At 46.8% G+C, this 26,457-nt stretch overlaps 2 protein-coding genes and 2 pseudogenes across 5 annotated transcripts in view; 3 read left to right on the plus strand and 1 right to left on the minus strand.

Annotated features, from left to right (window-relative positions):
- Positions 1-1,984: 1,984 nt before the first annotated feature.
- On the minus strand, positions 1,985-2,416 carry LOC108491316 (annotated as a pseudogene).
- Positions 2,417-4,931: 2,515 nt separating this feature from the next.
- Positions 4,932-26,457, plus strand: part of Gnb1l (G protein subunit beta 1 like) — a 70,754-nt gene continuing 49,228 nt past the window's right edge. Inside the window, exons 1-3 of one of the 4 annotated variants that reach the window (XM_029568280.1) lie at positions 4,936-5,002; positions 5,168-5,231; positions 6,973-7,058. Coding sequence is in view for 1 of the 4 variants with exons in the window: in XM_029568278.1 (XP_029424138.1) it covers positions 23,752-23,758 (7 nt within the window). In the remaining 3 variants the exon portion in view is untranslated. Of the gene's footprint in view, positions 5,003-5,167; positions 5,232-6,972; positions 7,059-23,707; positions 23,759-26,457 lie in introns of those variants that run through there. The other 3 variants (XM_029568279.1, XM_029568282.1, XM_029568278.1) reach the window with 3 other exon arrangements.
- Rtl10 (retrotransposon Gag like 10) lies at positions 5,731-9,198 on the plus strand. The gene is given in 5 exon segments (XM_017800575.2): positions 5,731-5,816; positions 6,634-6,692; positions 7,136-7,603; positions 7,606-7,935; positions 7,938-9,198. Coding segments are annotated over 5 exon segments (1,326 nt in total). The 3' UTR covers positions 8,321-9,198.
- The window catches only part of LOC103742078, a 4,147-nt pseudogene continuing 2,897 nt past the window's right edge, over positions 25,208-26,457 (plus strand).

The following is a 26,457-nucleotide window of genomic DNA, read 5'->3' on the forward strand; positions in this document are numbered from 1 at the left end:
GCTGGCTTTGAACTTCTATAAAGACCAAGCTGATCCTTTTGCCTCAGCTTCCTAAGTTTTGAAAAAGATTAAAGGAGACCTAAAAGGAAAAAAAAAAGGAAAAGACATACTATGCTTGTAGATCTGCAAAACTTAATACTTTTGTGCTACTGGGGATTAAACCAGGGCCTCATTCATATGAGGCACATGCTCTACCACTGGGCTATAACCTCTACCCAACATCAATACACCCTAAGTGATCTAAAGATTTACCAATTCCTCTTAAGATCTCAATGGTATTTTTGAAGAAACAGAAAAACCCATCCTCAGCTGGGCATGGTGGTACATACCTGTAATTCAGCACTTGGGAGGGAAGCTGAGGCAGGATTTCAAGTTTGAAGTAAGTCTAGGGTACAGTGTGAGACCCTGTCTCAGCAAGAAAGAGGAGAGTAGGAGGGAAGGAGGCAGGGAGGGAGGACAGTCTCTTTAATGGATAATGCTGAGAAACTGAATATCCAGATACTAAAGAATGAAGCCAGATCCTCATCTAATACCACACACAGAAAATAATTCAAAATGGATCAAAGACCTAAATTTAATGTTAAAGCCATAAAACTCTCAGAAGAAATGCACAAGACAAATGCTTTAGAACATTGGCTTAGCAATGAGTTCTTGGAGGTAGCATACTGCACAGGCAGTAACAATTAGACTAAGTGAATTTCATGAGAGTTAAAAACTGTGTCAAAGGACATTATCAGCAGAATGAAAGACACCTGGGAGTGGAGAACTACAGCTGTCTTAGTTTCATTTTTGCTGCTGTGATAAAATACCCCAACAGCGGCAACTTAGGGGAGAAAGTTTTGCTTGGCTCACAAGTCCAGGTTACAGTTCGTCATTGCAGGGAGGTCAAGGCAGCTGGAACCTGAAGCAGTTGGTTGTCAGATCCACAGTCAAGAGCAGAGTGCATGAATTAATGTGTGCATGCTTGTGTTCAGCTTGCTTTCTCTACTCAAAAAATTCATAACCCACTGCCTATGAAGTTGGGCCACTCAGAGTGGGCAGATCATCCCACCTCAATTAAGGTAATCAAGATAATCCCCCAGATACACCACAGGCCAACCTGATCTAGAGAATCCCTCTAGTCATTAGGGAAATGCAAATCAAAACTATAATGAATACCATATCACATCCAATAAAATAACTATTACTGGGGCTGGAGAGATGGCTCAGCGGTTAAGAACTGGTTGTTTTTACAGAAGACCCAGGTTCAACTCCCAGCACCCACATGGCAGCTAACAACTGTCCATAACTGCAGTCCCAGGGGATCCAGCAGCCTCTTCTGACCTCCAAGGGCACTGCGACATGGGTGTACTTATCTACATGCAGGCAATACACGCATACACATAAAATAAAAATAATAAATAAAAATTAAAAAAATAACTATTACTTAGAAACCTGGAAATATCTAAATGGAAAGGTTGTGGAGGAAATGGAATCCCTGAGCACTAATGATGGCAATGTAAAATGATGCCACCATTATGGAAAAAAAAATAAAACACGGGGCTGGAGCGATGGCTCACCAGTGAAGAGCACTGGCTGATCCTGCAGAGGACTCACTCAGGCTCAGTTTCCAGCACCTATGTGGCAGCTAACAACTGCCTAGAATTCCAGTTTCAGGGGATCTAACACCCTCTTCTGGCCTCCAGGGCACTACATGAACATGGCACACTTACATACACACAGGCAAAACACTCATACAGATAAACTAAAAATATTTTTTAAAAATATATAGTGCCAGATGTGGTGATGCATACCTTTAATCCCACCCCTCAGGAGGCAGAGGCAGGCAGATCTCTGTGAGTTCGAGGCCAGCCTGGTCTACATAGTAAGTTCCAGGACAGCTGGGGTCTACAGAGAGACCTGTCTCAAAAAGACCAAAAAACTGAAAAACAAAACAGAATTATTTTATAATTTAATTCCACTTAAAAAAATTTTTTTAGTGTTACATATATTAACCCATTTATTGTGGGCTAGGGATGTCCCAAACTTGGCAGCGCTTCTACTGGACTTTCAATTCCTTCAGTCTTTTGATGGCAGACTTGACTTTGACAGCAGAAGTGCCGCTGAAGGTCCACTTTCCACCAGCTACTGTTTTCATGCAGGAACCATAGTGCCAGATGCCAACAGCCTGTCTGTTCCTCTTGGTCTTGCCACGGAAGGAGCAAGTATACTTGGCATGCTGGCTGATTTCAATCTTCTTTGTCATTTTCCAGAGGGAGGTGCCTTAGCAGGTCCCGTATTTACCCACAACCCTGACCTTCTTAGTGCCTTTAGCCATGTTGCCATGACCTAGGCTCAAGCTTGGAAAGCAAATTCCACTCTTTTAAAATTTTTTAAAATTCATTTTTATTTTATGTGTATGAGTGTTACGCCTGCATGTATCTAAGAGCACCCATGTTATGCAATGCCTGAGGAGGACAGAAGAGGGTGTCAGATCCCCTGAAACTGGAGTTACAGATGGTTGTTAGCTGCCATGTGGGTGCTAGGATTTGAACCCAGGTCTTCTGTGAGGGCAGGCAATACTCTTAACTGCTGAGCTAACTCTTCAGCCTCAGCAGTTCCACTCTTTTAGGCATATACCTAGAATTAAAATCAGATTTTTAAAAAATTTTGGGGGGATTTTTTTTACTTTCTTTTCTTTTTTTGAGACAGGGTCTCCCTGTAGCCCCAGCTGGCCTGGAACTATGTAGACCAGGCTGACCTCAATCCCAAGAGATTTGCCTGCCTCTGCCTTCCAAGTGCTGGGATTAAAGGCCCTGATTATTTTTCTTTACATGTATGAGTTTTGCTTGCATGGCAAGTGGACCGTGTGCATGCAATGCCCATGGAAGCCAGAAGAGGGTGTTGGGTCCCTTGGAGCTAGAGTTACAGATAGTTGTTAGCAGCCAGTGGGTGTTGGGATCTAAACCTATAGGTCCTCTGCAAAATCAGCTAGTGCTCTAGCCATCTCTCCAGGAAGTTTTTTTTTTTTTTTTTTGAGGCAGGGGTTCACTATGTAGCCCTAGCTGATCTGGAATTCACTACACAGAACAGGCTGGCCTGGAACTCCCAGAGATCCACCTGCCTCTGCCTCCCAAGTGCTGGGATAAAGGCTTGGGCCACCATACCTGGTTGCTGATCTTTCACAGCTATGTTAATAGCAGCATTATTCACAATGGCCAAATGGTGAATACAACTCAATGCTATGGAGGGATGCCTGGATAAACAAACGTGGTATACACCCACCAGAGAATATCTGTAAAAAAGTGAAATACAACAGCAAGAAAAGGACAAATAGTGTGAGTAGCAGGTACATAAGGTACACAGTCAAAATTCAGACTCAAAAATAATGGATGCCAGGGCCTGGGACATAAGACGTTAAGTATAATTGTTCAATGGGTAGTTTCTAGGGTGATGAAAAAATTCTGGGAATAGTGGCACTGGTTGCAGTCATATGAATGTATTTATTAATACCACCACATTGTATCCTTAACAATGGTTAATATGACACATTTTGTTATATACATTTTAGATAATGCCCTGAAATAAAGCCAAAAAATGATTTGGAACCAAAAAGGGCCTACTTGGGGTAGATAGGTCCGGTAGACTTTTGCACAAGCCTGCTGCTCAGTCTCTGCTGACTAGCCCTGAGTAGGCTCAAGTTGCTTGATGACTGAGGTAAACTGAATTCACAGAAACTCCCCTTCCCTTGAGGGAGGAAGTTTAAATTATCAGGTCAATTAGGAAAGATACAACCGAAAAATCCAAGTTTCATTCACACTTCAAGGAGGTGTTTCCTGGCTGGATGCCACTTTTATTATTTTTGGCTCCAGCTACTGAAAGCCCCACAGACCCAGGGAAGGTACAATGTGATCTTTGATTCTCGTTTCAAGGATCAAAGCGAGTTAGTTTGGGTATAAACGCAGATAACATTTCAGAGATCTTTCATGAAAGGAGTCACCAGAGCAGGGCAGAAAGAGAACTGGTGTGCTACGCATGTGCTCGTCTTCAGAAAGATCACTGTCCAGCAAATCCCGCTGTCCTTGGCCCAGCCAAGCACACTAGGTGTGGGCTGTGCAGAGTAGCTGGCACGGCGGCCCCTGCACAAGCACTGAGGGGCACACAGACTCACCCCTTCCTGGCCTTTCTTAAGTGTCTGAGTACTAAGTGGGCTCCCCATGTTGGGCAGTACGCTCGGCTAGGCACAGCCCTGTGAGGGAGGGCTTGGCAGCTGGCCCTCATTATCCTCTCTGGGTCCAAGCCTCCGCCAGGGTTCAGCAGCGTACACAGACACAGGCCCAGACCCAGAACCCCCCCCGCCCCCCCCACACGACGAGGAAAGCCACAGGCCTTGTGTATTTGCCTGCAGCAGCTAGGCATGCAAGTGGACGGACTTGCTGTAGCCTGCCCAGCCTCCCACTCCTGGGGTGGAGACAGACGGACCGAGGCCCCAGACTCTAATGAGAGGCACTCTGCGGACCTGCCACTCCTGAGACGAGCTCAACTCTATACCCAAATCCTCGCGACACCCTCAGCCCCCCAAGGTCTTATCCCGGCCCTGCGGCAGGCCTCCAGGTGTCAAGCGCCCCACAGCATCCAGCCGGTTCCCGCAATACCCGCGCATCAGCCCTGCCTCTACTCCCGCAGGCCGCAACCCCTCCGCTGCATCACTCCCCAGGGAAGACGCGCAGAACCACCTCGCGCCTGCGCGCCCTGAAGCTCTACTCCGGGGGCATTTGGTTCTGCAAGGGTACCGGACGCGCACTCCCATAAGCACCCGCGCTGCGCTGCTTCGCTAACCCGGACTCTCCACGGCTAACGGCGCAGGCGCGGCCCAGAGAGAAGGCCTGCGTTGGGCGTGTTCCGAGCGGGAGCGAGGGCGGGCGGGCGCGCGCGCGCACGCTGGGGGCGTGGCTGCGCGAGACTCTCTGGCCCCGGTTTCCTCTCTGCTGAGCGCTCCGGGCGTCTGGACCTCTGCGGCGGGGTCAGTGTGCGGCGGGAACCCCGGGCGGGTGGCTGGACCTCAGTTTCTCGGTCCTCGACGGGGGTGGAGGGGCTCCTGGAAACTTTTGTGCTGTTCCCGCCTTCTTGGGAAGTCGCGCACGCTCCCCACCTGACCTCGCTCAGGCTCATCTCCTCCACTTTGCAGGTGGCTGTGGGCATTCGGAAGGAGGCCCTTGGACCCTGGCGCCGGTAGCCTCGGGTGTTCTGAGGTAGGTGGGCTTCGTTGCCACCGGGCTTAGGAACTCGGGTTTCCTGCATGGGGGTTGCTGGGCGAGGGCCGGGCTGTGCAGTCATCTGCCCTTGATTCACACTTTGGCCTCGGGCAACTTCTGTTCCTGGGTCTCCCGGGACTCACCCGCGTTCCGGACGCTGCGGAGGTAAATTTGCACACGCCTCGGCCATCCCTCTTTTAGGAGATCGCTATCCAGACTTGGACGCAGGAGCCAAATTCCCCATTGCCAGGCAGGGTTGGGGAGAGACACGGGAAATCAATAGACTGCAAGACAAGGGCGGCGTGGCATGGCCAAAATTCTCAAAGTAGTTGGCTCAGTAGGAAGACCTAGGCTGAAGCAAAGACTCCAGCGCGGGTGGCGGGGGTGGCTTCTCCCTGGGGAGTTTGCAGGCTTGCAGGTGAGTGGGCAGGTCACAGCTAAGGTTCATAGTGGGCGTGGGAGGCCTGGGCAGCACACTGACTTGTGGGCCTGCGACATGATCTCTGTGGGCAGCCTGACACCCAGCCTTGGGCACTGGGGTCTGAATTGCCTGCGTTTTGAGAACTCAGTGGAAGACTACAAGTAAGGTGGGAAGTCAAGGGTTGAGCTTTCAGGTGTGAGGCAGGGGTGTACCTGAGGTGTTACAGAATGCTTGGATGGTAGAAGTAGGTGCTAGTGGCACTGGCAGCTGAGTGTTGAAAGCCACATAGGAGGTGCTGGCAGAAAGACCACCCTCACTGTACCTTTCTGGAGAAACTGACTGATGGAAGATGGTAAACACATAGGAAACCAGGCATGAAGATGTGTGCAGGCTGTGGTGTTCCTAGGGGAGAGCTAGTAGAGAATTGGGCTATGTGTACAGGGATGAAGCAGAGTTGAGAGGAGGTCTTGAGTGGTGGGCCTCCCTCTCCAGAGAGACTGGGATCCAGTAGGGCTCCCTGTCCTGAGAGGCAGTGGGGCTTCCTTGGGGACCACTGGTTGGAGTGGGGGTGAGTTCAGCCATCTAGGGCTGGCAGGAGCAGACTCCACAGTGGAATTGTAGGATTTCACTTTGGGAGATTAGGATGCTAGGCTGTTGACTGGGATGGGTATGTAGGGAGGTATGCTTAGGGTGGGGCAGCTTTGCCTGTAGGTGGCACTCTGGGAATCATGGAGGTAGGGACAGGAAGGAACAGATCACAGCTGAGTGCCTGCTTCTGTCAAGTGTGCCTGGTGCTGGGATGTGCAAGAATCTTTGGCATGCTCTGTGTTCTTAGCTGTTTACAGTGCTTGGGGCAGCCAGGAGCCCACTCAGCCCTCTGTAAGGCAATCCATAACCTGTGAAGTGAGTCTGTGGTTAAGCTTGTCTCTACAGCCAGGTTCCTCCTTCTCTGTCACCAGACTAATTGCATTGTGGCAGCACACAAATCACTTTGCCACTCTTCTTTGGCAACAATAATGGTACCCAGTTTCTGGGTGGTGAGTAGTCAGTATTTGGCATAAATGGTACACTTAACTAAAAGTTGCTACTGTCATTGTCCTGAAATAACCTGACAGTTTTGTTCTGGCCCCTTTTCTTCTCCTGGGTTTGACAGTATCTGTTATTACACTTTGAAAGTCACATGCAGCATTTGCCTCCTGTACCCTCCACTCAGAGCTCTAGAGGTGGTCCAAGGGGTTTCCTGCATGCTGCCTCCTGCCAGCCTAGTGGTGATGGTTGGGCCTAGTTCCTGCTCTTCCCCACCTTGTTTTTGGACAGATTTCCTTGGATGACGACCTGCATCTGACAGTTCCCTCGACTCTTCTCGGCTCAGCTCCCCTGGTCCTCAGCATTTTCCTGGAATGGTGGGTCTGCCACACCCTGTCCAGCTGATCCCTGTCCTACTGTGGTGTGCCTGCCTCTGTCCACACCTGGCCTTGAGTGGGCTCTTCCTCCCTTCTGCCTGCTCCTAATGTGCCTTGTGATGGGTGGCATTGGGAGGACCTTCGAAACCCTATCCAGGTGGCAGCCAATTACGCCAGTGTACACCCTTGGCAGCAGATGAATGGTGCCTCATCTGGGGTAGTGTCTCCTCTCCTGGTGGATCCCTAGATTGAGCAGCCCTGCTGTGGGGACCCTGTGTGTGTACACACAACTGTGGAGCAGAATGCCACAGCTAATGATTCTCCTGGCTGTAAACCTACAAAAAGAGACCCTCCAACTGGACGCATGCCAGACCCCTGGCCACCCAGGATGGACTTCCACTGGGTGCCTGGCTTAGACCCAGGCACTTTTGATGGCTCTCCATGACTACTGGACTGCTTTTTGACCCAGCTGGTTGATTACATGTCTGTCTGCTTTGAGCACTATCAGGATAGCCTCAGCTATGTCTGTGAGACCCTTGGATGTCTGCAGGCTAAGCCGGGGCCTGGGCAGCCTCCTCCCTCAGTGGGGATTTGCTTTTACCGGACAATTATGAATTCTTCTCCCAGACTCTCGAAGTTATTCAAGACCCAAATAATTTTGCTGAGTACCATGCCACTTTGCCTTGCCCCCTGCTCCCTGAATCAAGCCAGTCACCAGTGGCCCCACAGCTGCTTGCAGTGAGTCAGTACTTAGCTAGGTTCTCAGAAGCTCTGGCACTCAATATGGGTACTCCTCTCTGGCCTGTCTTAGCTAATCTTGCCACCCCTGCTTGGTTCAGGCCTAACTCTGTATCCATAAGTTCTTGGCCTGAGCAGCAGCCTCCCAAGAGAGCTTCCCTGGGCTCAAGGAGCCCCTGACCCAGTCCAGTTCTTCATGTAGCTCTGATTCTGGTGCTGTGGGACCAGTTGCCTCCCTTCCATAGGCCTTTGCCTTATGCCTTTGTCCTTATTCCTTTAGAGTCTGTTCACTCCTTGGAAGCCAGAATCAGCTCACTCTGGGGGTTCCAAACCCTCAAAAACAAGAAAAGGGCTCTGAGACAAAAGGAGACCAGGAAATGTGTCTGGGTACCCCTGTGGTGTTCCAGAGACCCCACAAGATCCACTCTTTTCTCACATTCCCTATCTTGCATCCCTCAGATGTAAGGTCCAGAATGGTCCAGAAAGATGCAGCAGTGCCTCATGTGATGAAGTACCATGCGTAGCTAGGGAGCCCCATGGCACCGTCAGGACAGAGTGACATCTTCAGTGAATTTAGCTGGGCAGAGAAGCACGTGTATTTTGGATGATGTCCTGTTGAAGTAAGAGCAGCTCTCTCTGTCCTAGCAGAATGTAGGCCTGTGCCACATGAGCTGTAACTCCTAACTTAGTGCCACCTCATCTGGCCTGTTCCCCTAGAACAGCTTTGTAGATCAACCCCTGTCAGATAATTTGTAGCACTGTTACAACCTGCTACCCCCACAAAGAACACTCACAAAGGCTTCTAACTGGTTTTTGGGCTCTAACCTAGACAACTAGATTTGCCAGGCCTGCCTTACTTGAACCTGATTCCTGAATGGTAGCCCTGCTCCCTGTGACCTCTAACTCTAGGCTACAGCGGAAAGAAGCCTTCATGAAATAAGCCACTGCTTTTTTTTTTTTTTTTTTTCTTAATGCCATAACTATGGAGTATAGTATAATTAAGTACAAACACCATGTGTAATCCAGTCCTGTGGTTGACATTTCTGTTTCCGTAAATGTTTATCATTTCTTTGTGTGGGGTTGTGTTTGAAGGCCTGCCTTCTAGTTCTTTGTAAAATATGTAAACCAGTGTTATCAACTAAGTGCCATACTGTGCTGTAGAATAGTAGAACTTCTATTACCTGATGTGGTTTGGTATCTGTTCTATAACCTTCATGTGTCCTCCCATCCCAAATTTTTCTGACTTGTAGTGACCACTTTTCTGCTTTCTGCTTCTGTTAGATCAACTCTGATAGCTTCCACCTACAAATGAGAGCCTGTGGCATTTCTTCCTGTGCCTGGCAAATTTCATGTAACAATGCCTTCAGTTCCATGTTGGTTAGATTTGTTTTTTTATGATTAATACCCCATTGTATGTATATACTATTTATTTATTGGTTTAGATGAAGAGGAAAAGGTGGAAAAATGACTCTTTAGTTTGTACACTGAGGAATCAGGCAGATGGTGGCTGCCTATGAACTGAGCTAAGAACACTGGCGGAGGAGCAGGTGGATACACATACACACACACACACACACACACACACACACACACACACCTTTTTTTGTGAAACAGGGTCCCTATAGCCCCAGGTGGCCTGGAACTCACTATGTAGACCAGGTCAGCCTTGAACACACAGAGATCCACCTGCCTGGCACTAAAGGTGTGCACCACCACGCCTGGCATATACTGTCTTTTTAAAACCACCTATCAGCTGGGTGTGGTGGCATATGCCTTTAATCCCAGCACTTGGGAGGCAGAGGCAGGAGAATCTCTGTGAGTTCAAGCCAGCCTGGTCTACATAGTGCATTCCAGGACAGCTGGGGCTACAGGAAGATCCTGTTTCAAAAAGACCAAAAAAATACACCTATCTATCACTGCACACTTTGGTGGATTCCATTTGTGAGCAGTGTAAAGCAGCCACATTCATCCTTCTAAGGGGTAAGATGGCATCTTGGCTGAGAACCATGCTTTCTTGTGCGCTTACCAGAATCCCTGGCCAGCTGAAAGGTTTGGGTGCAGGAGGGTAGGATCCAAGCCCCTTGCTAGGCTCTACTCTAGGCATTCCTCTTTCTGAATGGCAACATTCTCGCCACACTTGGTTGTATTCAAAATCTGACACGGGTGGAGCTGCTAGTGCTGTCCTAGTACTCTGTACAATCCTTATACATGACGTATTGTGTCATAGCAATGGTTCAACACTTAAAGCCCCAGTGTTGTAAATGACTTGCATCTCTTGTGAGCCTGAGCCTCTAGGTCTGGGCTTTGTTGTAGATTTTTGTCCCTAGAACATTGCTGGTCTCATTAAATATAAGTTGAATCACCTGCTGAGCGTATGGTGGCTGCTGATAGTCCTTGTTTTGTGGGCGGGAGCTCTGTACCCATTCTGTCAGCAGAGCCTCAGCCAGAAGTGTCCCAGGTCAGTGTCATGAGGAGGTTCCCAGTGAAGCTGTGAGGGTGAAAGGGTCTGATGGGAGGAGCTGTAGCTAGATGGGTTGGGCTGGGAGATGCCAGGTGTACTTGGGATCCGAGTTCTGAGAGCTCTAGGTAAGTGAAGAGCAGGTAGCAGATCAGAGCAGTGAGGCCCCAGGCCAGGGATTGGAATGAAGAAAGACCAGTTCTGCACTTGAATGAGGATCAGTGAGCTGAGCCTAGAAGCTCCTCCAGCCAAATTTACCAGAGGATGGAGACACAGCTGCCCAGTACCCAGCGGGTACCTGCTTAGTGCTAATCTTGGAAACTGGAAGAAAACAGTAGAACCATAGACTTAATGCAGCTGGCTACATTAGGAAGACAGTGATAAACAAACATCTGGAAAGACTTTCAGAAAAATAGAGCTTGTTGGGATAGTTTGCTTTCGGTCCAGGTGGTTTAACCTATAAATTATTTCAGAGCACAGGTTCCTTGTACATAAAACAGCTAGGAATGTTGCTAACAGGAAAGTGATATTTTAGCAAAGTGCTATACCTTAACCCCTGCAGCAAGCAGGCAAGCTGACAGAGCCAGTGTGTACTTCAGTTCAGATGTGGGCATCTCTAGGTGTCTGGGCCCAGCCCTGAGCCTTTTGTACAAGGCTGTCCAGCTCCACAACCCCCCTGCTCAGGGCTAGACTGATCTCTCACACTCTAGTTCCTGTGGCTGGGCCTACCTATGGCTCTGATGATGGAACCTAGAAGGGCTTTCTGGGATCATGGTCCAGTTACCCAGCTGGCCTCTGCCACCTTGCTGGTCCTTCTGCAGCTACTTTTCTACCTCAGATGGACCTGAAGTCAGTTCCTTCTGCTTAAAATTACCATTGTCCCAACTGACTTGTGTACCCCAAGGCATCTCCTGGAGACTTGACTCATGGTGCACCATACTTCTGAAGGCCTACTGCTTGGTGTCTGCTCAGCGTCTGCTTGGTAGGCTTTAGAGCACTTGGCAGAATCTGGAAAATGAGTCTGGGTCCTATAAAGAAGAAGAGTCTATTCACTGTGATTGGGCTCTTGCCATTAACAGTGACTAGATTGCCTGCTTGTGGGTGCCTGTGTAGGTGGCACAGAAGAGTGGACTATGGCCTGGTCTTCTAGATCATTGCAAAGTAGTTTGTCACTAGTGACACCAGCACTGATGTCAATGGGCATTGACTCAGATGCTCTGCTCCTTGGGAAAGAAGGTTGCACCATGCAGGACTGTATATAGGGCAGATGACCTGGAGGAGGGCACCCCTGGAGCTGCAGAGCTGGCAGGGTTTGCTGGATGTGCTTGGAGTTGACTGAGATACCAGGCCTGCCTCTGATTAGGGTGTGACCCTCACTTCCCTTGGAAATAACTGGAGATCTTATCTTCAGAAGCTAGGCCATTGGCCCTAGCAAAAGGTTTTTATAGGACCTGTCTTCAAGGAAAACTCTTCTGACACATTGTAATACTTTGTGAAGCTGCAGTATTTGAGCCACTTGGATGTTGGTGTAGAGAAACAATAGTGAGGGGGAACCATTTTAGAGCCATCTAAGTTGAAATTCAGTACATGTTATAGGGATATTTCAGATCAACGCAATTGACACCTGGGTTGGCCATCTGGAGTGTACTGAAACAGGGTATCTATCAGTTTTTGTGCTAGCACATACTCAGGATGGATTAGAGATGACATTTTTAAAAAGTCAGAGGTGCTTGAGTTAGCTTCCTGTTACTGTAACATGTGCCTGAGCAAATCAGCTTATGAAGAGGAAAGGTTTAGGGTCACAATTTTGGGAGTTTTAGTTCAGCATTTGTTGGCAGCTCATGATGGCAACGTGTAGCAAAACCATTTGCCTCATGTTCAGGATAAGAAAAAGTAAAAGCAGGTGAATGGCCCCATATCCATTCAAGGGGATCTTAAGGGGTCCTGAGGTGACTTGAAACTTTCCATGAGGCTTCACTTCAAGTCCCACCACTTCCCATTGGAGCCAGATGGGGACTCAGCCTTTAACATGTGGGCTTTTAGGGGACATTTAGGTTCCAAACTAGAGCATCAGTACTACAGGAAAAGATAAGCAGTTCTAGGGTTCTAAGTCTTACAAGTCCAGAATTGCCAAATTATGGCAAATAGGTTCCTTCGTGCTATTGGTGGGAGTATGAGGTGCTTTGGCTTCACCACATTAACAGTGCTAGGCATGTATATATCTGACTACTTGCCCACATGCTCATGCCATGGGTAGTTGTGATATATAATCATGGTGTGTGGGTTCTGAGAGCAGACAAGTTTAGTCCCATCTTATTTTGCCTAACTCCTCATTCCTAAAGTAATTTGTCCTTGTCACTGAGTGGTCAGGAGGGCTGAATGAGGATGATGTTCACTGTGCCTGGCTGAGGCCTAAGCCCTTGTGACCATCTCACAGATATCATTGCATTATGAGCAGCAAAGCTGAAAGAGCCCGAAGATCCAGCATAGGGGCCAGGGCAAATAAGTAGTCATTCCTATAGCATTTGTCAGCGTTGGCCAAATCCTGCTGTAGTAACAAAAACTAGAGTCTCAGTGACCTGAATGAGTGCCACTCGTTTCCTGTTCACACAATGTGTCCATAGTAGATGAACTGGACATGCTGTGCTGCTGCTGTCCCTGAGAAACATGTTGATAGGTCCTCCATCTGGATGTACTTCACAGTCAAGTGGGGCTGTGGGGAACCCATAAGTGAGTCACAAGTGATACATGTCACCCACCTATACCATGGCCAGAGGAAGCCATGGAGCTGCACCTGAGTTACACAGGTCTGCTTCATGTGGAATGGGATACTCAGTATTGAACTGATTGAGCAGCCATGCATATTGAATGCAGCCACTGGAGAGAGAGAGAAGGAGGGCCTAACGGGAAGATGCCTGTGGACTTCAGGCTGCATTTCCAAACCGAAATGCTTCTCTTCACAGTTCTGGATCGTCATAGTCCAAGGTCAAGATCCAGGCAGAATGGTTTTTCCTAAGGTCTCTCTTCGGTTTGTGGGTGGCCATCTTCTCCGTGTCCTCACATGGTCATCTCTCTGAGTATGTTTCTATTTCCTAATCTCCCAGGATATCAGCCATGTTGGATCAGGCCCATCCTAAAGGTTTTGTCTTATTTTATATGTGTGTGTGTGTGTGTGTGTGTGTGTGTGTGTGTGTGTTTAGAAGAAGCATTTCATTACAGCTTTAACATACTCAATAACAGTTTCACCTCTTTAAAGACCCCATCTGAATACCATCACATCCTGATGTGCAAATAGGGACTAGGACTTCAACTTAGGAATTTAGGGGATTATTCAGCCTATAACAATGCCCAAGGTGGGTTTCTTTGGGCATTATTTTCATTTTTGTAGTTTTGGACAGTGCTGTGAGCAGCCCTCTGTGCTGTGTGCAGGGCCCCTCAGGGCTTTGGCTTTGGAGCCTGTGCTGAGGGATGGAATTGCCAGTCTCTGCCCTGAGTAGGCAGTTCCTAGCTATTCTAGACATGGACTCTTTTCATTTATTATTTAAGAAATCTTTCCCTACATGAGAGTTCAAAGACATCGTCCTGTTTTCCTAAAGTCTCATGTGTTGCCTTTGACATTAAGCCTGGAGTCCAGTCATTAGTGTGACTGGGATGAGGGAGGGTCTCCTGTCAAGGCCTATGATGGACAGAGACTCTGCCAGCCACCATGGATGTGTAATCTGAGCAAGAAATAAATGTTTCATGTGTGAGGCTGCTAAATTGTGTGTGTGTGTGTGTGTGTGTGTGTGTGTGTGTGTGTGTGTGTTCCAGAGTACAGCCTGTTGTATCCTGACTGGCAGAGGGTCTTGTTTCTCCTTTTTTCCATAAGGGAACAGCCCCGGCCTGGCCTCAGCTACTCACTGTTTCCCTGGCTGTACTCTGGTCTGGTCTGTCTTGTATTAGGTTATGCTGGTTTTATAAGGAGCCTTGATTTTGTGATAGAGAAATGTCCACCTGCATGTTATTCCTCAGATTGTCTTGGCTAATTTTAAAACCACGTTTGTTCCTAGAGAGGAGAGTACGGTGGGCTCCATACCCAGCTCTACCAGTGCTTGTCTCTCACAGCCCTGGGGTCACTGTTCTGTGGCCAGCTTGTCAGAGCCTGCTGTTTCGTGGGAGCTGCATTATCCTCTGTAGCAGGCACTGATCCCTGGAGGGCCCTGTGGGTAGGTGAGGCCAATAGAGGAACAATCATGGCCTGTGGGTGGTGAGTACTTGTATATTTGCCAGAGTCTTCTGCCATCCCAATGTTCTGGCTACCAGGCAGATGGAAAGGGACATGTGAGTTCTCTCCTTCCCCTATTCTGTCCCTTGTGTCTCTGTCTGTACAGTACAGGAGGCAGATGGACAGTGGAAGCATGGCCATGGGGGCCAGGGAGTTGTGGGGACCAGTAGAAGCACATTTCTAGGATCAGCATCTTGCAAGCTGGGGTGGGAGCTGGCAGGTTGTACATGTAAGGCCCTTAGTGTGGAAGTGCCTGCCTGCAAGTCTGGAGCCCACAGCAGCCTGGCTTAACTCTTTCATGTTGGCCGTAGATGTCGGTGTGGTGGTCACGATGCTGGCATGGGTTTGTAAGCATGTGTACAACTGACAGTGCAGGTAGGTGTACATGCTTAGGAGTCCACAGGGCACATACACACCTTGCCATGCTGCTTCTGTGGGTGTGATGGGGACTCCACAACCTGTGGTAGTTTGTGCCATAAGATGAGGCACTTGCATGCAAGTTCCTATCAGAAAATGTCCCCACCACCATGGTTGAGGACCTCTCCTCCAAGGGGACTGGGCTCTCAGGAGCTGCCTGGGCATGCATCTTCCCCAAGACCCATCACACACCTGTGTGGGTGTTAACTCCCTGATGAGGTGGCTCTTAACTCTGATGACCTGGCTTCTTGCCAAACTGGGCATAGAGCTGGCTCTAGCACAAAGGGTGGTCACACTTCCTGTAGAGCAGCAAGATTTTCCATGTGTTCAGACATAGAAGGCCTGTGGCCTGGTGCTGGCTGAGTTCCCACCTCTACCCGTAAGTATCTTGGAGGAGGCTGGCTAAAAATGCCCTAGTCAGCTTCCTTCCTGCCACCTCTCAGTACCCTTAGACCTACCTGCTCCTCTGTCCTTGGCTGCAGCTTGAGATGCCCCTTCTTAGAGAACCCCTATCTGTCCCTATAGCACAGCAGCTCCATCCTGGCATTTCCTTTTAGCTCTGTCTGTGACTACTGGCCTCAGTGCCCACAGCTTCAGGAAGCCTTTGCAGACAGGGCAGACTGACTAACACTCCATGCCTCACATGCACTTCACATGCTTCAGCCAGGAGGCTTTTAAACAACAAGGATGAAAACCAACTCATGTCCTTGTCTCCTGAGACCCACTCCCACTCTCACTGCTCTACTGGCCTGGCCCTGCTACTGTGACAGTTGTTGACCCTGAGGACTGAGAACTGTTTCAGCACCTGACAGGGATTTAGTGGTGACACTGCTGGGAAAAAGAGACCTTGGTGGGCTGGCAAGAGGGCTGTGATGGTCTCTTCTTTGAGCCCCAGTCTACCAGATAGGCTGTGTCTCTAGCAGAGCAGGCCTTTTGGGAAGCTGGGACTGTCTGGTCTCTGTCACCTCTTCTCAAAGTCTGTGGAACCTGTCAGGAGGGAGTGAAAAACTGGTAGAATGAGTGACCAGGTACTTCTGGGCTCACTGCTGGCCAGGAGCTCTAAGAGTGCTGGGATTGGATGCTGTCCCTAGGGAAGTAAGGGCATGAATTTTGGTGGGGCAGCACCTTAGAGTCAGAGCAACACCTGGCAGAAACTAGGCTTCTGTTGTAGAATGAACAGCTTATTTCTCCTGGAGAGAAGCCAAGGCTCAGGTCCTTGGTGCAGGGTGGTCACACATCTGCCCAGGGCTTTCAGGACTACAGTGTCAGCCCAGCATGGAAACCAGTTCTACCACTAAAACTCAACCTGTGTTTGGACATACTGACCCTCAGGAGATGTTCTGCCTGCAGAGGTGCCTAGGCTAGGCTTGGGCACATAGTGGGGCTCAGCTCCCCCATGGGGTGTTTTCCTTGTATAACTTCTCAGAGCTAGTGAAGGACTCCCTTGGGCCTCAGGCTGAGCTGTTAGTCAAGGCTGCAGCCTACCTGCCTTTCTCAGAGAAGACTCCCAATGCAAGTCTGGGCATCTGGCTGTCCACACACTCACAGGTTGACATTGGTCAGCCCTGCAGTGAGGTGAGCTGGTGATTGGAGTGTGCCTTACCAGTCCTGGGGAAGATGCCAGCTTGCACTTCAGCACTGATCTACCCTCCCTGCTGTCTTCCCTGTCTCCCTGCTGCCCAGAATGCTTCCTGGGTTCTACATCTTTGAAACCGCTGCCTGCCTGCCTGCCTGCCTGGGCACTTCTCAAGGCGGAGACTGACAGAGGATTCAATGAATCGAAGGTCGCCAGTTGGGGCGTTGACAGATGCCCGGCCATGATACCATTTCTGATTTAATAACCGAATGGGAGGCTGGCCTTTTGTAATAATTAGGGCTAATTACTGAGGAGGTGTTGACAGACAGGCTGAGAGGAAACAAACTACCTTTATCCCATGGCTTAGAGTCAGATTACTGGCCCGGTGCTATCTGCCCCTCAGAAAGTAGACGCTTCAATCACTCAGCGAGGCTTCAAAGGGGAAAGGCCCTGACAATGCTCAGGATTTGGAAAGCAGCGATGAAGTACGCCTTTGACTCTGAGTCGCCAAATGGAGCCCCATTCCAGGAATGGTTTCTTTGTGCAACTTGAGTTACTGTAGCAGACCTGCTTCCCGCGCTTGGGTCAGGGAGGGGCTTTGTGGGCATGGGCAGGGCTGTGGCCAGGGCTGGCCCAGCCTCCTTGGGTCTTTCCCAGGCTGGGCCTGCACCAGGTGATGTAGGTAGAGACTCAGGTACCCCTCATGGCCAGCTGTGGCAACACATGGGCACAGCCTGGGAACATGTCCAGCTCTTTCTGTTCACGAGTGGCAGGTGATGGGATAGGAATCTTACTGTCCCTGTTTATATCTGAAGCACATCTTTTCTGCAGCACATGAGGGCAGGTCTTGGCCTCTCAGGGAGGGGCTATGTCCTTATTTATGGCAGGACCACCCCTCAGAGGCCTTGAGGTCTCTTGCCAGGCCACTCCTACCTGTCCTGGACTCAGTGCCAAGGCCACATAAGTGATACCCTTGGGGACCTGAGTGGGCTGGCAGTCTCAGTGATTGAGGAGAGTGTTGAGGGCTGGTTTCTGATGGATTGTATGGAATCCACTGATGTGGTGATCCCCCTTTACTTCACAGATAGAGAGGGCTATGCTCAGAGCTGGGTGTCTGGATTTGAAGCAGCAGCACTGGGCAGCATGCCAGGCCGGCTGGATAGCCCAGGGCTGCAGATGCAGCACAACTCCACTGAGTACAGCATGTGGGCCTGGCTGCAGGAGCCAGGTCCCTGGCTGAAGCTGTGGTGCAGGACAGTTCCCAGGTTCTGGGCCTTGATGATGTTTTCTCATGTCATCAAAGAGGCCTCTGCTCAGAACAGGCCTGTTCAAGGAGCACCTTTCCTGTTCTGAGGATAGCCTAGAAGGTGCAGTGCAAGCAGAAGGCAAGAGGAAACCCTATTGCACCCCCACATGCATTCCCTGTGTATGTCTCCTGAGTGTCTGCCCTGGGCCTGGGGCCTGAGTTGTGTTCTTTCAGGCCTGCCATACTTGTGGATTCTAAGTCTTTACATCTCAGTGACAAGTGGGATGGGTTAGAGGGGAGCAAGCTGACCTTTCTTTTCCTGGCATGCTGCTTTGTGTCCAAAGAAGGTACCTTTAGGAAGTCAGTGATGATAAAAGTCATTGTTAATAGACTTCAGCAAATAATGATTGGCTTGTCTAGGGAGCACTGTTGATTTTTAAACTGTATCAGGGTAGAAGTAAGGTGGTAAGTTATTTTAAATGGAAGGCGCATTCCTGTCTCAATACCAAAAAATAAAAGCTAAATAAAAAAATAAAAATAAAAATGGGTGTTAAAGTTGGCATAGTGCCATACGCCTGTAATCCCAGCACCTGGGAGACTGAGGTAGGAGGATCTTGAGTTCCAGGCTCACCAGGGTTACATATTGAGACGCTTTCAGAAAAACAAACAAAAAGAGGTCTTGAATCTGTTTTAGTGACCTTGAGAAGAATTAGGAATTGCTTCTAAAGCCAGAAATGTGTGAGCCAGAATTGAGTTCTTTTAATACATTAGGACACAGGAAAACACAAGAAAATTAAGCACAAGTATCTATGGTATGCATTATTTGAATACAGCTTTCCAGAGAATGGCCAGGTGAGCAGTGGCCAAGCGTGCTAGTGTTCACAGAAGAGGGGTTAAGGCCTCTGTCTTGTTGACATCTTAGGGTGGGCACTCTGAGGACTGAAACCAAGCTGAATGTGGACTTCTGAATTTGCACTTAATGTCCTTTTCCATTCCAGGGTCCTGCGTTGCCTTTTCCCTCTTTGTCTCCTTAGCCTACTGACTGACAGTTTCTTAAACTTTGTATTGTTGATGAGGTTGGCGAGTGTGAGGCACAGTGGTCTAGAGAATGTCCCTCAGTTGGATTCATTGCTTCTTTGCCTCATGATCATACTGAGGCAATGGTTTGGGGGAGGAAGTCCATACAGATAAAGTGCCTGTATAAAATCCTTGGTGCATATCATTGATGTGACTCCTGCCTGCCTGCCGATGCTGACCTTGGTCACCTGCAGAGGTGGTGTTGGGCAGGCTTCTCCTCTGCACTTACTCCTTTCATCCTGCACTCTAAGGAAGGGAGCCACTGCCTAGTCCACACATACAGTGTAGGAGTTACACACTCCCTCTCTGGGAATAGAGCAGCTAAGTAAAGTGGAGTTCTGCTTGGGAGATCTCTCCTGCAGTCCATTATTTACTCAGTGTTTCTCTCTCCTCCCCCACTCCCTCAATTCCCTCTTCCTCCTCATCTTCCTGTACACACACACACACACACACACACATGGTCTGGCAGTAAACCCCAGGCTAGCCTCAAATTTGCAGTCCTCCTTCATCAGCCACCCAAGTGCTAGGGCTACAGGTGTGTATTTTCATGCCTGGTTTTAATCATATCTTTACATCAGCATGGATTGGCAGATACTATTTTTATTATGTTATTAATATTCTGTGTTTGTATACATACTTATTAATTTAGTATATTTTGTTATTTAACATATAAATATATTTTACATTATTATTATTTGAACTTACAATGAGTTTTAACACATGACTGCGCCAGCACCTCTGCAGTCAGGCTGCAGCAAACTCATTCCCTTGACAACTCTTTGGTAGTGAGCCCCTTCCTCTCCTACCCCTGGTAGATAATCACTCCGCCCTAGCTATACTTTTGCCTTTTCCAGAATGTCCTATAAACAGACTAGTATACTGTGTAGCCTTCTGCTTAATGTAACTCTCTGGAAATTAGTCCACACGGTTGCCTTATCAATAATTTGTTCCTTATTATTGCTGAATAGTATCCCATTCACCCAAGGATGGCCATTTGAGTTATTTTTTTTTGTTTGTTTGTGGTGATTATGAATGAAACTATAAGCATTCCTGTATAGCTTCTGTTTGCACCTGTGTTTTCATCTCTAAATTTTAGGAGCAGAGCTGCTTGGGTGATGTGTTCTGGGCATATTTAATTTTTAAGGGAACTGCCAATTTTTCAGAGTGTTCACACAGATTGCATCTCACCAAAAGCCTAAGAGTTCCAGTTGCTCCACATTCTTGGCAGCACTTGATTTTTCTCAGACCTTTTTTTTCTTATTTATAGCCACCTGATAGATATGTGGGGGCATTTCACTACTGCTTTACATCTCTCCCTGATGGCTCCTGAGCAACCTTTTCTGCATATTTACCATTTGTACATCTTAGTGTCTTTTGAGGACTTTCAATTGGTTTGTTTAGCTGCTGACTTTTGAAAAATGAAGTATAATTACATACAATAAACTGCAGATATTTAAAGGGACAGTTTGACAGTTTCAACACCTGAGACACTATCTCCACATTGTCTTAAGCATGCCCATTGTCCTGGAAGTTTCCTTTTGCCCCTTTGTAAGCTTCTCCCCTCCCTCTCTGTACTTCCCCAGGTTTCCAGTAGGTCAGTTAGCATTTCCTAGAATTTTATATAAATAGAATCACAGTATTTACTCTTTCTGATTATTTTGAGATTCATTCAGATGAAGTGTGTCAGTGCTTCCACCTTTTACCTAGAGATTGCATATGTTCCATTGTGTGGACATACTGCTGTTTGTTCAGCTGTTGATGGACTTTTGCATGGTTTCCAGTTTGGGGCTGTTTTTAAAGAAATGACTAAAGTTTATTCCAAAGTGGTTGTACCACGTTCTAATCCTGTTAGCAGAGCATGGCTGTTGGAGACGCCTTGTGTATTCAGTAATGGGAATGGTCCACCTTTTCATTTTAGCCTCTCTGATTACTATGCAGTGGCATTTTACTGCAGTCTTAGCTAGTGCTTCCCTAATGATCAGTGATGCTATGTTTTCATGATTTTGTTTGTCAATCACATGGATTTTGGTGACATATTTAAATGTTTTACCTGTTTTAAACTTGATTTAAATATGTTTGTTGTATTATTGCTCTTTTTTTTTTTTGGTCTTTTTTTGAGACAGGGTCTCCCTGTAGCCCCAGCTGCCCTGGAACTCACTATGTAGACCAGGCTGGCTTTGAACTCACAGAGATCCACCTGCCTCTGCCTCCCAAGTGCTGGGACTACAGGCGTGCGCCACCACACCCGGCTTATTGTTCTTTTTTGTAAAAAATAAAAATTCTTTTTGCTGTTGTCATTGTTGCTATTTTGAGGCAAGGTCTCCCTATGTATCTCCGGCTAGCCTAAAGCTCATGGTTCTCTTGCCTCAGCCTGTAGTGTTGGGCTTGCAAGTATATACTACCATTTTCATCTAATGACACGTTTTTTTTTTTAGTGCTGGTGGTCGTACCATCACATGGGTCTCATGCATGGTAGGCAAGTACAGCACCATGGGGCTGCCAACTCAGTATTGAATTTGGTTTTTGTTGCTGTTGTTGTTTTATTTTGTTTTTTGTCTTTTTGAGACGGGGTCTACCTGTAGCTCCATCTGGCCTGGAACTTGCTATGTAGGCAAGGCTGGCCACCATCTCACAGAGATCTGCCTGCCTCTGCATCTCAAGTTGTGAGATTAAAGGCGAACACCATCATGCCCAGTTAGTTTGTTTTTCGAGACAGGGTTTCATATGTATCCCAAGCTGGCCTTGGACTCTCAGCAATCCTCCTATATTAACCTCCTTAGTGTTAGGGTTACAGCTACTGTGCCTGTCACAATTTTTTATTTCATTTATTTGTTTATCATGTGTGTGTGCTTCCCCCACCCCCACATGAATGTTACTATACATGTGTAGAGGGTCAGAGTTGGCTCTCTCCTTCTACTTCGTGGGCCCTGGGGATCAAACACAAGTTGTAAGTCTTGGCAGCAGGTGCCTTTACCTATAGAGCCATCTCGCCAGGCCCCAATTTTTTATATTAAGTATAAAATTATTTTTCTTTCTGACCATTGACTATACTAGCCTTAATCATACAAATTATTTTTATTTTATGTGTTTGAGTATTTTGCCTGCATGTATGTAAGTGCACCACATGTGTGCTTGATGTTCATGGAGGCTATAAGAGAGTATTGGATCCCCTGGAACTAGAGTTAAGGATGGGTGTTAGCCACCAGGTGTGTGCTGGGAACCGGGCCTGGATCCTCTGGAAGAGCAGTAAGTGCTCTTAACCACTGATCTCTCCAGCCTCATAAATTCCTTACTAGAGCTATGATTTTGCAAATGTTTTTCCTCAGCTGATTATCTTTTCATTTTCTTGTATTTATTTTATTTTATGTGCATGAATATACTGCATACATGTAAGTGCACCTGTGTCTTGCAATGCCCGTAGAGGTCAGAAGAGGGCATTGGATCCCCTGGAACTGGCGTTATGGGAGATGGTTAGCTGCCATGTGGGTCCTCTGCAAGAGCAGCCAGTGCTCTTGCATGGCACCATTTTTCCAGCCCCTCTTATAGTATTTTTTTAAGCAGCAAAAGTTTTTAATTTCGCTTAAATCAGATTTGTTGTTTTTTTCTCTTATGACTGTGCTTGCTGAAAGTTTTTTTTAAATTATTTTGTGTGTATATGAGTACATGATATGTGTATGCGTGTGGGGTGCAGTGATGCACATGTGGAGGTCAGAAAACAACTTCATATAGTTGGGACTCTTCTTTCACTTTTATATGGGTTCGAGGGTTTGAACCTCAGGTCACGAGGCTTGTGTGGCAAGTCATCTTGCTGGTACTGAAAGTTCCTTAAAAATCATGAGTGGATGTTGAATTTTGCCCAGTGTTATTTCTTTATCAGCAGGCATGATTCAGTGGTTTTTTTTTTCAGTATTAATGTGGTTTATATCAATTGTTTTTTGAGTACTGAGACCCAAGATAAACTCCAAGTGGTCGGCAAATACTCTCTCATGTTGATGGATTTTCTTTGCTCTTTTTTTTCAGGATTTTTGTATCTACATGAGGGATATTAATTTGTGTGGTTTGGGTATTGGGATAGTACTCACTTTATAAAGTTAGTTAATAATTATTAATTATTAGTAGTGATAGTTTTAGTTTTTTTTGAGGAAATTATACAGAAACAGTGTCATACCTTCTTTAAATGTTCAGCAGGATTTGTCAATATGACCACAGTGGGCTAGATTGCTGTTTTTGTAAGGATTTAAACTGAACATGTGGGATGTGGCTCAGGAGTAGAGTGCTTGCCTGGCATGCAGCAAGCTTGGGTTCTACCCTCAGCATAGGAAAACAAAACTTAAAATGCAGTCAGTTCCTTTCATCACCAGGACTGCTCAGGCCATCTCCCTGCTCACCTGACCTGTGCCTTTCCACTTCATTTGAGCTGCTGTTGAATTGATTTACATTGTGTTGTTTTTAGTATTTCTTTATATTTTTTTTTTTAATGCTTCTGGTGTCTCGAGTGATAACCTATCTTTAGTTACTGTTTAATTTCTTTCTTCCTTTTCTTTCTTCTTATTTTTATTTATTTATTTATTTAAATTTATTTATTGTTTCTTTGAGACAGGGTCTCCCTGTAGCCTCAGTTGGGCTGGAACTCTATGTAGATCAGGCTGACCTCGAACTCACAAAGATCCACCTGCCTCTGCCTCTCAAGTGCTGGGATTAAAGCTGTGTACCACCACATCTGGCTATTTATTTTATTTTTGTTTTGTTATTGTTTTCATTTTTGAGACAGGGTCTCCCTATAGCCACAGCTGGCCTGGAACTCATATAGATTAAGCTGACCTCGATCGATCAATCAATCAATCAATCAATCAATCAATCAATCAACCAATCAATCAATCAATCGATTGCACAGAGATCTGCCTCCCGAGTGCTGGGATGAAAGGTGAGCACCACCACACCAGGCTATTTCTTCTTTCCCTTTAACATTGTTACTTCAGCTATAAACTTACCAATCTTGTCATTTTAAGTAGCCAACATCTGGTATTGTTGGTTTTCTCTATTAATATACTGTTCTTTACTTCATTAATTTTTTCTCTAATCCTACAGTTTCTTTCCCCCTGCTTGTTTTGATCTTATTTTGTGACCTTTTCTAGTTTCCTAGGGTGGAAGCCAGGTCACTGATTTGGAATTTGAAGACCTTGGCTGCCTCCCTCTCTTCCTTCCTTCTCCCCTTCCTTCCTTCCTTCCTTCCTTCCTTCCTTCCTTCCTTCCTTCCTTCCTTCCTTTTCCCCTTCCTTCCCTCCCTCCCTCCCCCCCTTTCTTCCCTCTTTTTTACTCTCTTTCTGAGGCAGGGTCTCACTGTGTAGCTCAGGATAGCTTTGAACTCACTATATAGTTCAGCTTGGTCTCCAATTTATGTGATTCTCCTGCCTTAGCCACCCAAGAGTTGAGGTTATAAGAATATATCATTATGCCTGGATTGGAGACCTTTCTTGTTTCTTATTTTCTTAGGTTTTTTAAAAAATATGTGTGTGTGTGTGTGTGTGTGTGTGTGTGTGTACGCGCACCAGAGTATATTTTCTGAATGTATGTTAAGTGCATCTGTGTCATGCAATGCCCATGCAGGTCAGAAGGTGTCAGATTCACCTGGAGCTGGGGTTATTGATGGTAGTTAGGTGCCATATGGGTGCTGGGAATTGAACCTATGTCCTCTGTAAAAGCAACCAGTGCTCTTAACCACTGAGTCATCTCTCCAGCTCCTATTTTCTTAGTTTTTAAAATTACATTTATTAATTGTACAAATGTGTAGACATGCACATGCCATGATGCCCATGTCAAAGTCAGAGGACAGCTTGCATAAATCAGTTCTTCCCTTCTACCATGTGAGTCCCAGGGATCAGACTCAAGTTATCAGGTTTGGTGGTAGGTATCCTTAACTGCTGAGCCATCTTGCTGGTCCCTTTCCTATTATCCGATGTAATCTTCTGATGCTCTTAATTTCTTTCTAGAAGGGTAATGTTGGCTTGGCAGGTTGGCCAAATGGAGTTGCCTAGCACTCCCCCAACAAAAAGAGAACATGACAGAGAACAAATAGCTCTATTCTGCCTGGAGTGACTACATTTATCCTCTGGAAAGGATCAGAGAAAGAGACAGCAAACTCTCTGTGGCACATAGAACCCTAGCACAATTCCATGGAGAAGATAATGTGGCACCCTTTCTCTCCCCAAACGACTCCCCTACTTTAGGCAAAGACAGCCTTCTGCTCACAAGGAAGAATAAGCTGGAGACCTCATAGTCCGTATTGTCTCTGTAGACAGTTGTACAGGAGACTTCCACAGCCGTAACAGGACTTGAGATCTTTGGAGAGCTGTCTGGAGTTCACAGAGCTGCCATGCCACAGAGTAGGAGTCCACGTTATATAGCCTCCACACACTGTGACCTAAGATGCTGTGGCTCAGGGTCATCTTGAACCTGGACCTAATGCTAGAGGGCATCTCACTCCAGAGACTTATAGATGCCATGTATCTCTACTCTTGGGGCTCTGTCATCATTCTACCACACTCAGGTTATTGGCTGCATCACTACAACCTGAGCCTCTGAAAATATAGGCCTAGCAGAAATGTCAAGACTCTTGGTTCTAAACTGATTGTGACAGCTCTGCCCCAGGGAACACTTGAACTTGTACAGAGAGGAAGTTGACATACAGCCAGGGGTCTGACATGCCTACAAACACCTCTGCATGACTTAATAGCCAACCAGGTGGCAGCTTCATCCTGCCCCTGTGAGCCAGTTCCACAGCTGGCAACTCACAACAACAGTACACACTGAATCTGACCCAACAGCCATCTAGGTGTCTACTCCGCCCCTTTGGTAAACCTGATGCAGGGTTGGTCAACCCACAGTGCCTCCAAGTGTGCAAACCCAATGTGACAGCCCCAACCACTGGAGAACCTGCCACATAGACACTGTCTATGGCATTGTCAGCCCCTGCATCTGCCTCAACAGCCTACCGAGCAACAGCTTTATCTTTAACAAAGCCATACCACACTACTGTATCACAAATCCATGAACATTGCTGATGAGCATCACAGTTGAAGAAACTACTTAGAAGCCACACTACTGGGTCCACTCAGAATCAAAGCTAACAACACACTGAACTAACAGTATAACTCCTGTCTACAGAAAAAAGTCTCTCCCTGTGGGGAAAAGGGACCTTACATGAAATTGGAGGAGGCAGCTTTCTTACTAGATACATAGACATCAATACAAGGACACTAGAAACATAAAAAGCAAAGAGACATGATACTCTCAAAGGAACACAATAATCTGTAGTAACAGACCTCTCCCTTAAAGGAAATTTGTGAACCTTATGGAGCGGGTAGTCTTTTTTTTTTTTTCTTTTTTTTTCTTTTAAAAATTCTTTTATTTTTTTTCAATAAAATATTTTTTTTTTAATTAGAAGAAGCGTTTCATTACAACAGCATTAACCTATTCAATAACATTTTTCTGAGCTAGGGTACATCTCTTTCAAAATTGGCTGTACATTTCTAGGTTTACAGATGAATTATTACGCTTATATAATCTTTTACTCATTATAAACTCTATAAGACATAAAATTAAATGAGGTTCCAACGTTTAAAA

Source organism: Nannospalax galili, unplaced genomic scaffold (genome assembly GCF_000622305.1).
Source record: "Nannospalax galili isolate Female #2095 unplaced genomic scaffold, S.galili_v1.0 scaffold820, whole genome shotgun sequence".
Taxonomy (NCBI): Eukaryota; Metazoa; Chordata; class Mammalia; order Rodentia; family Spalacidae; genus Nannospalax; species Nannospalax galili.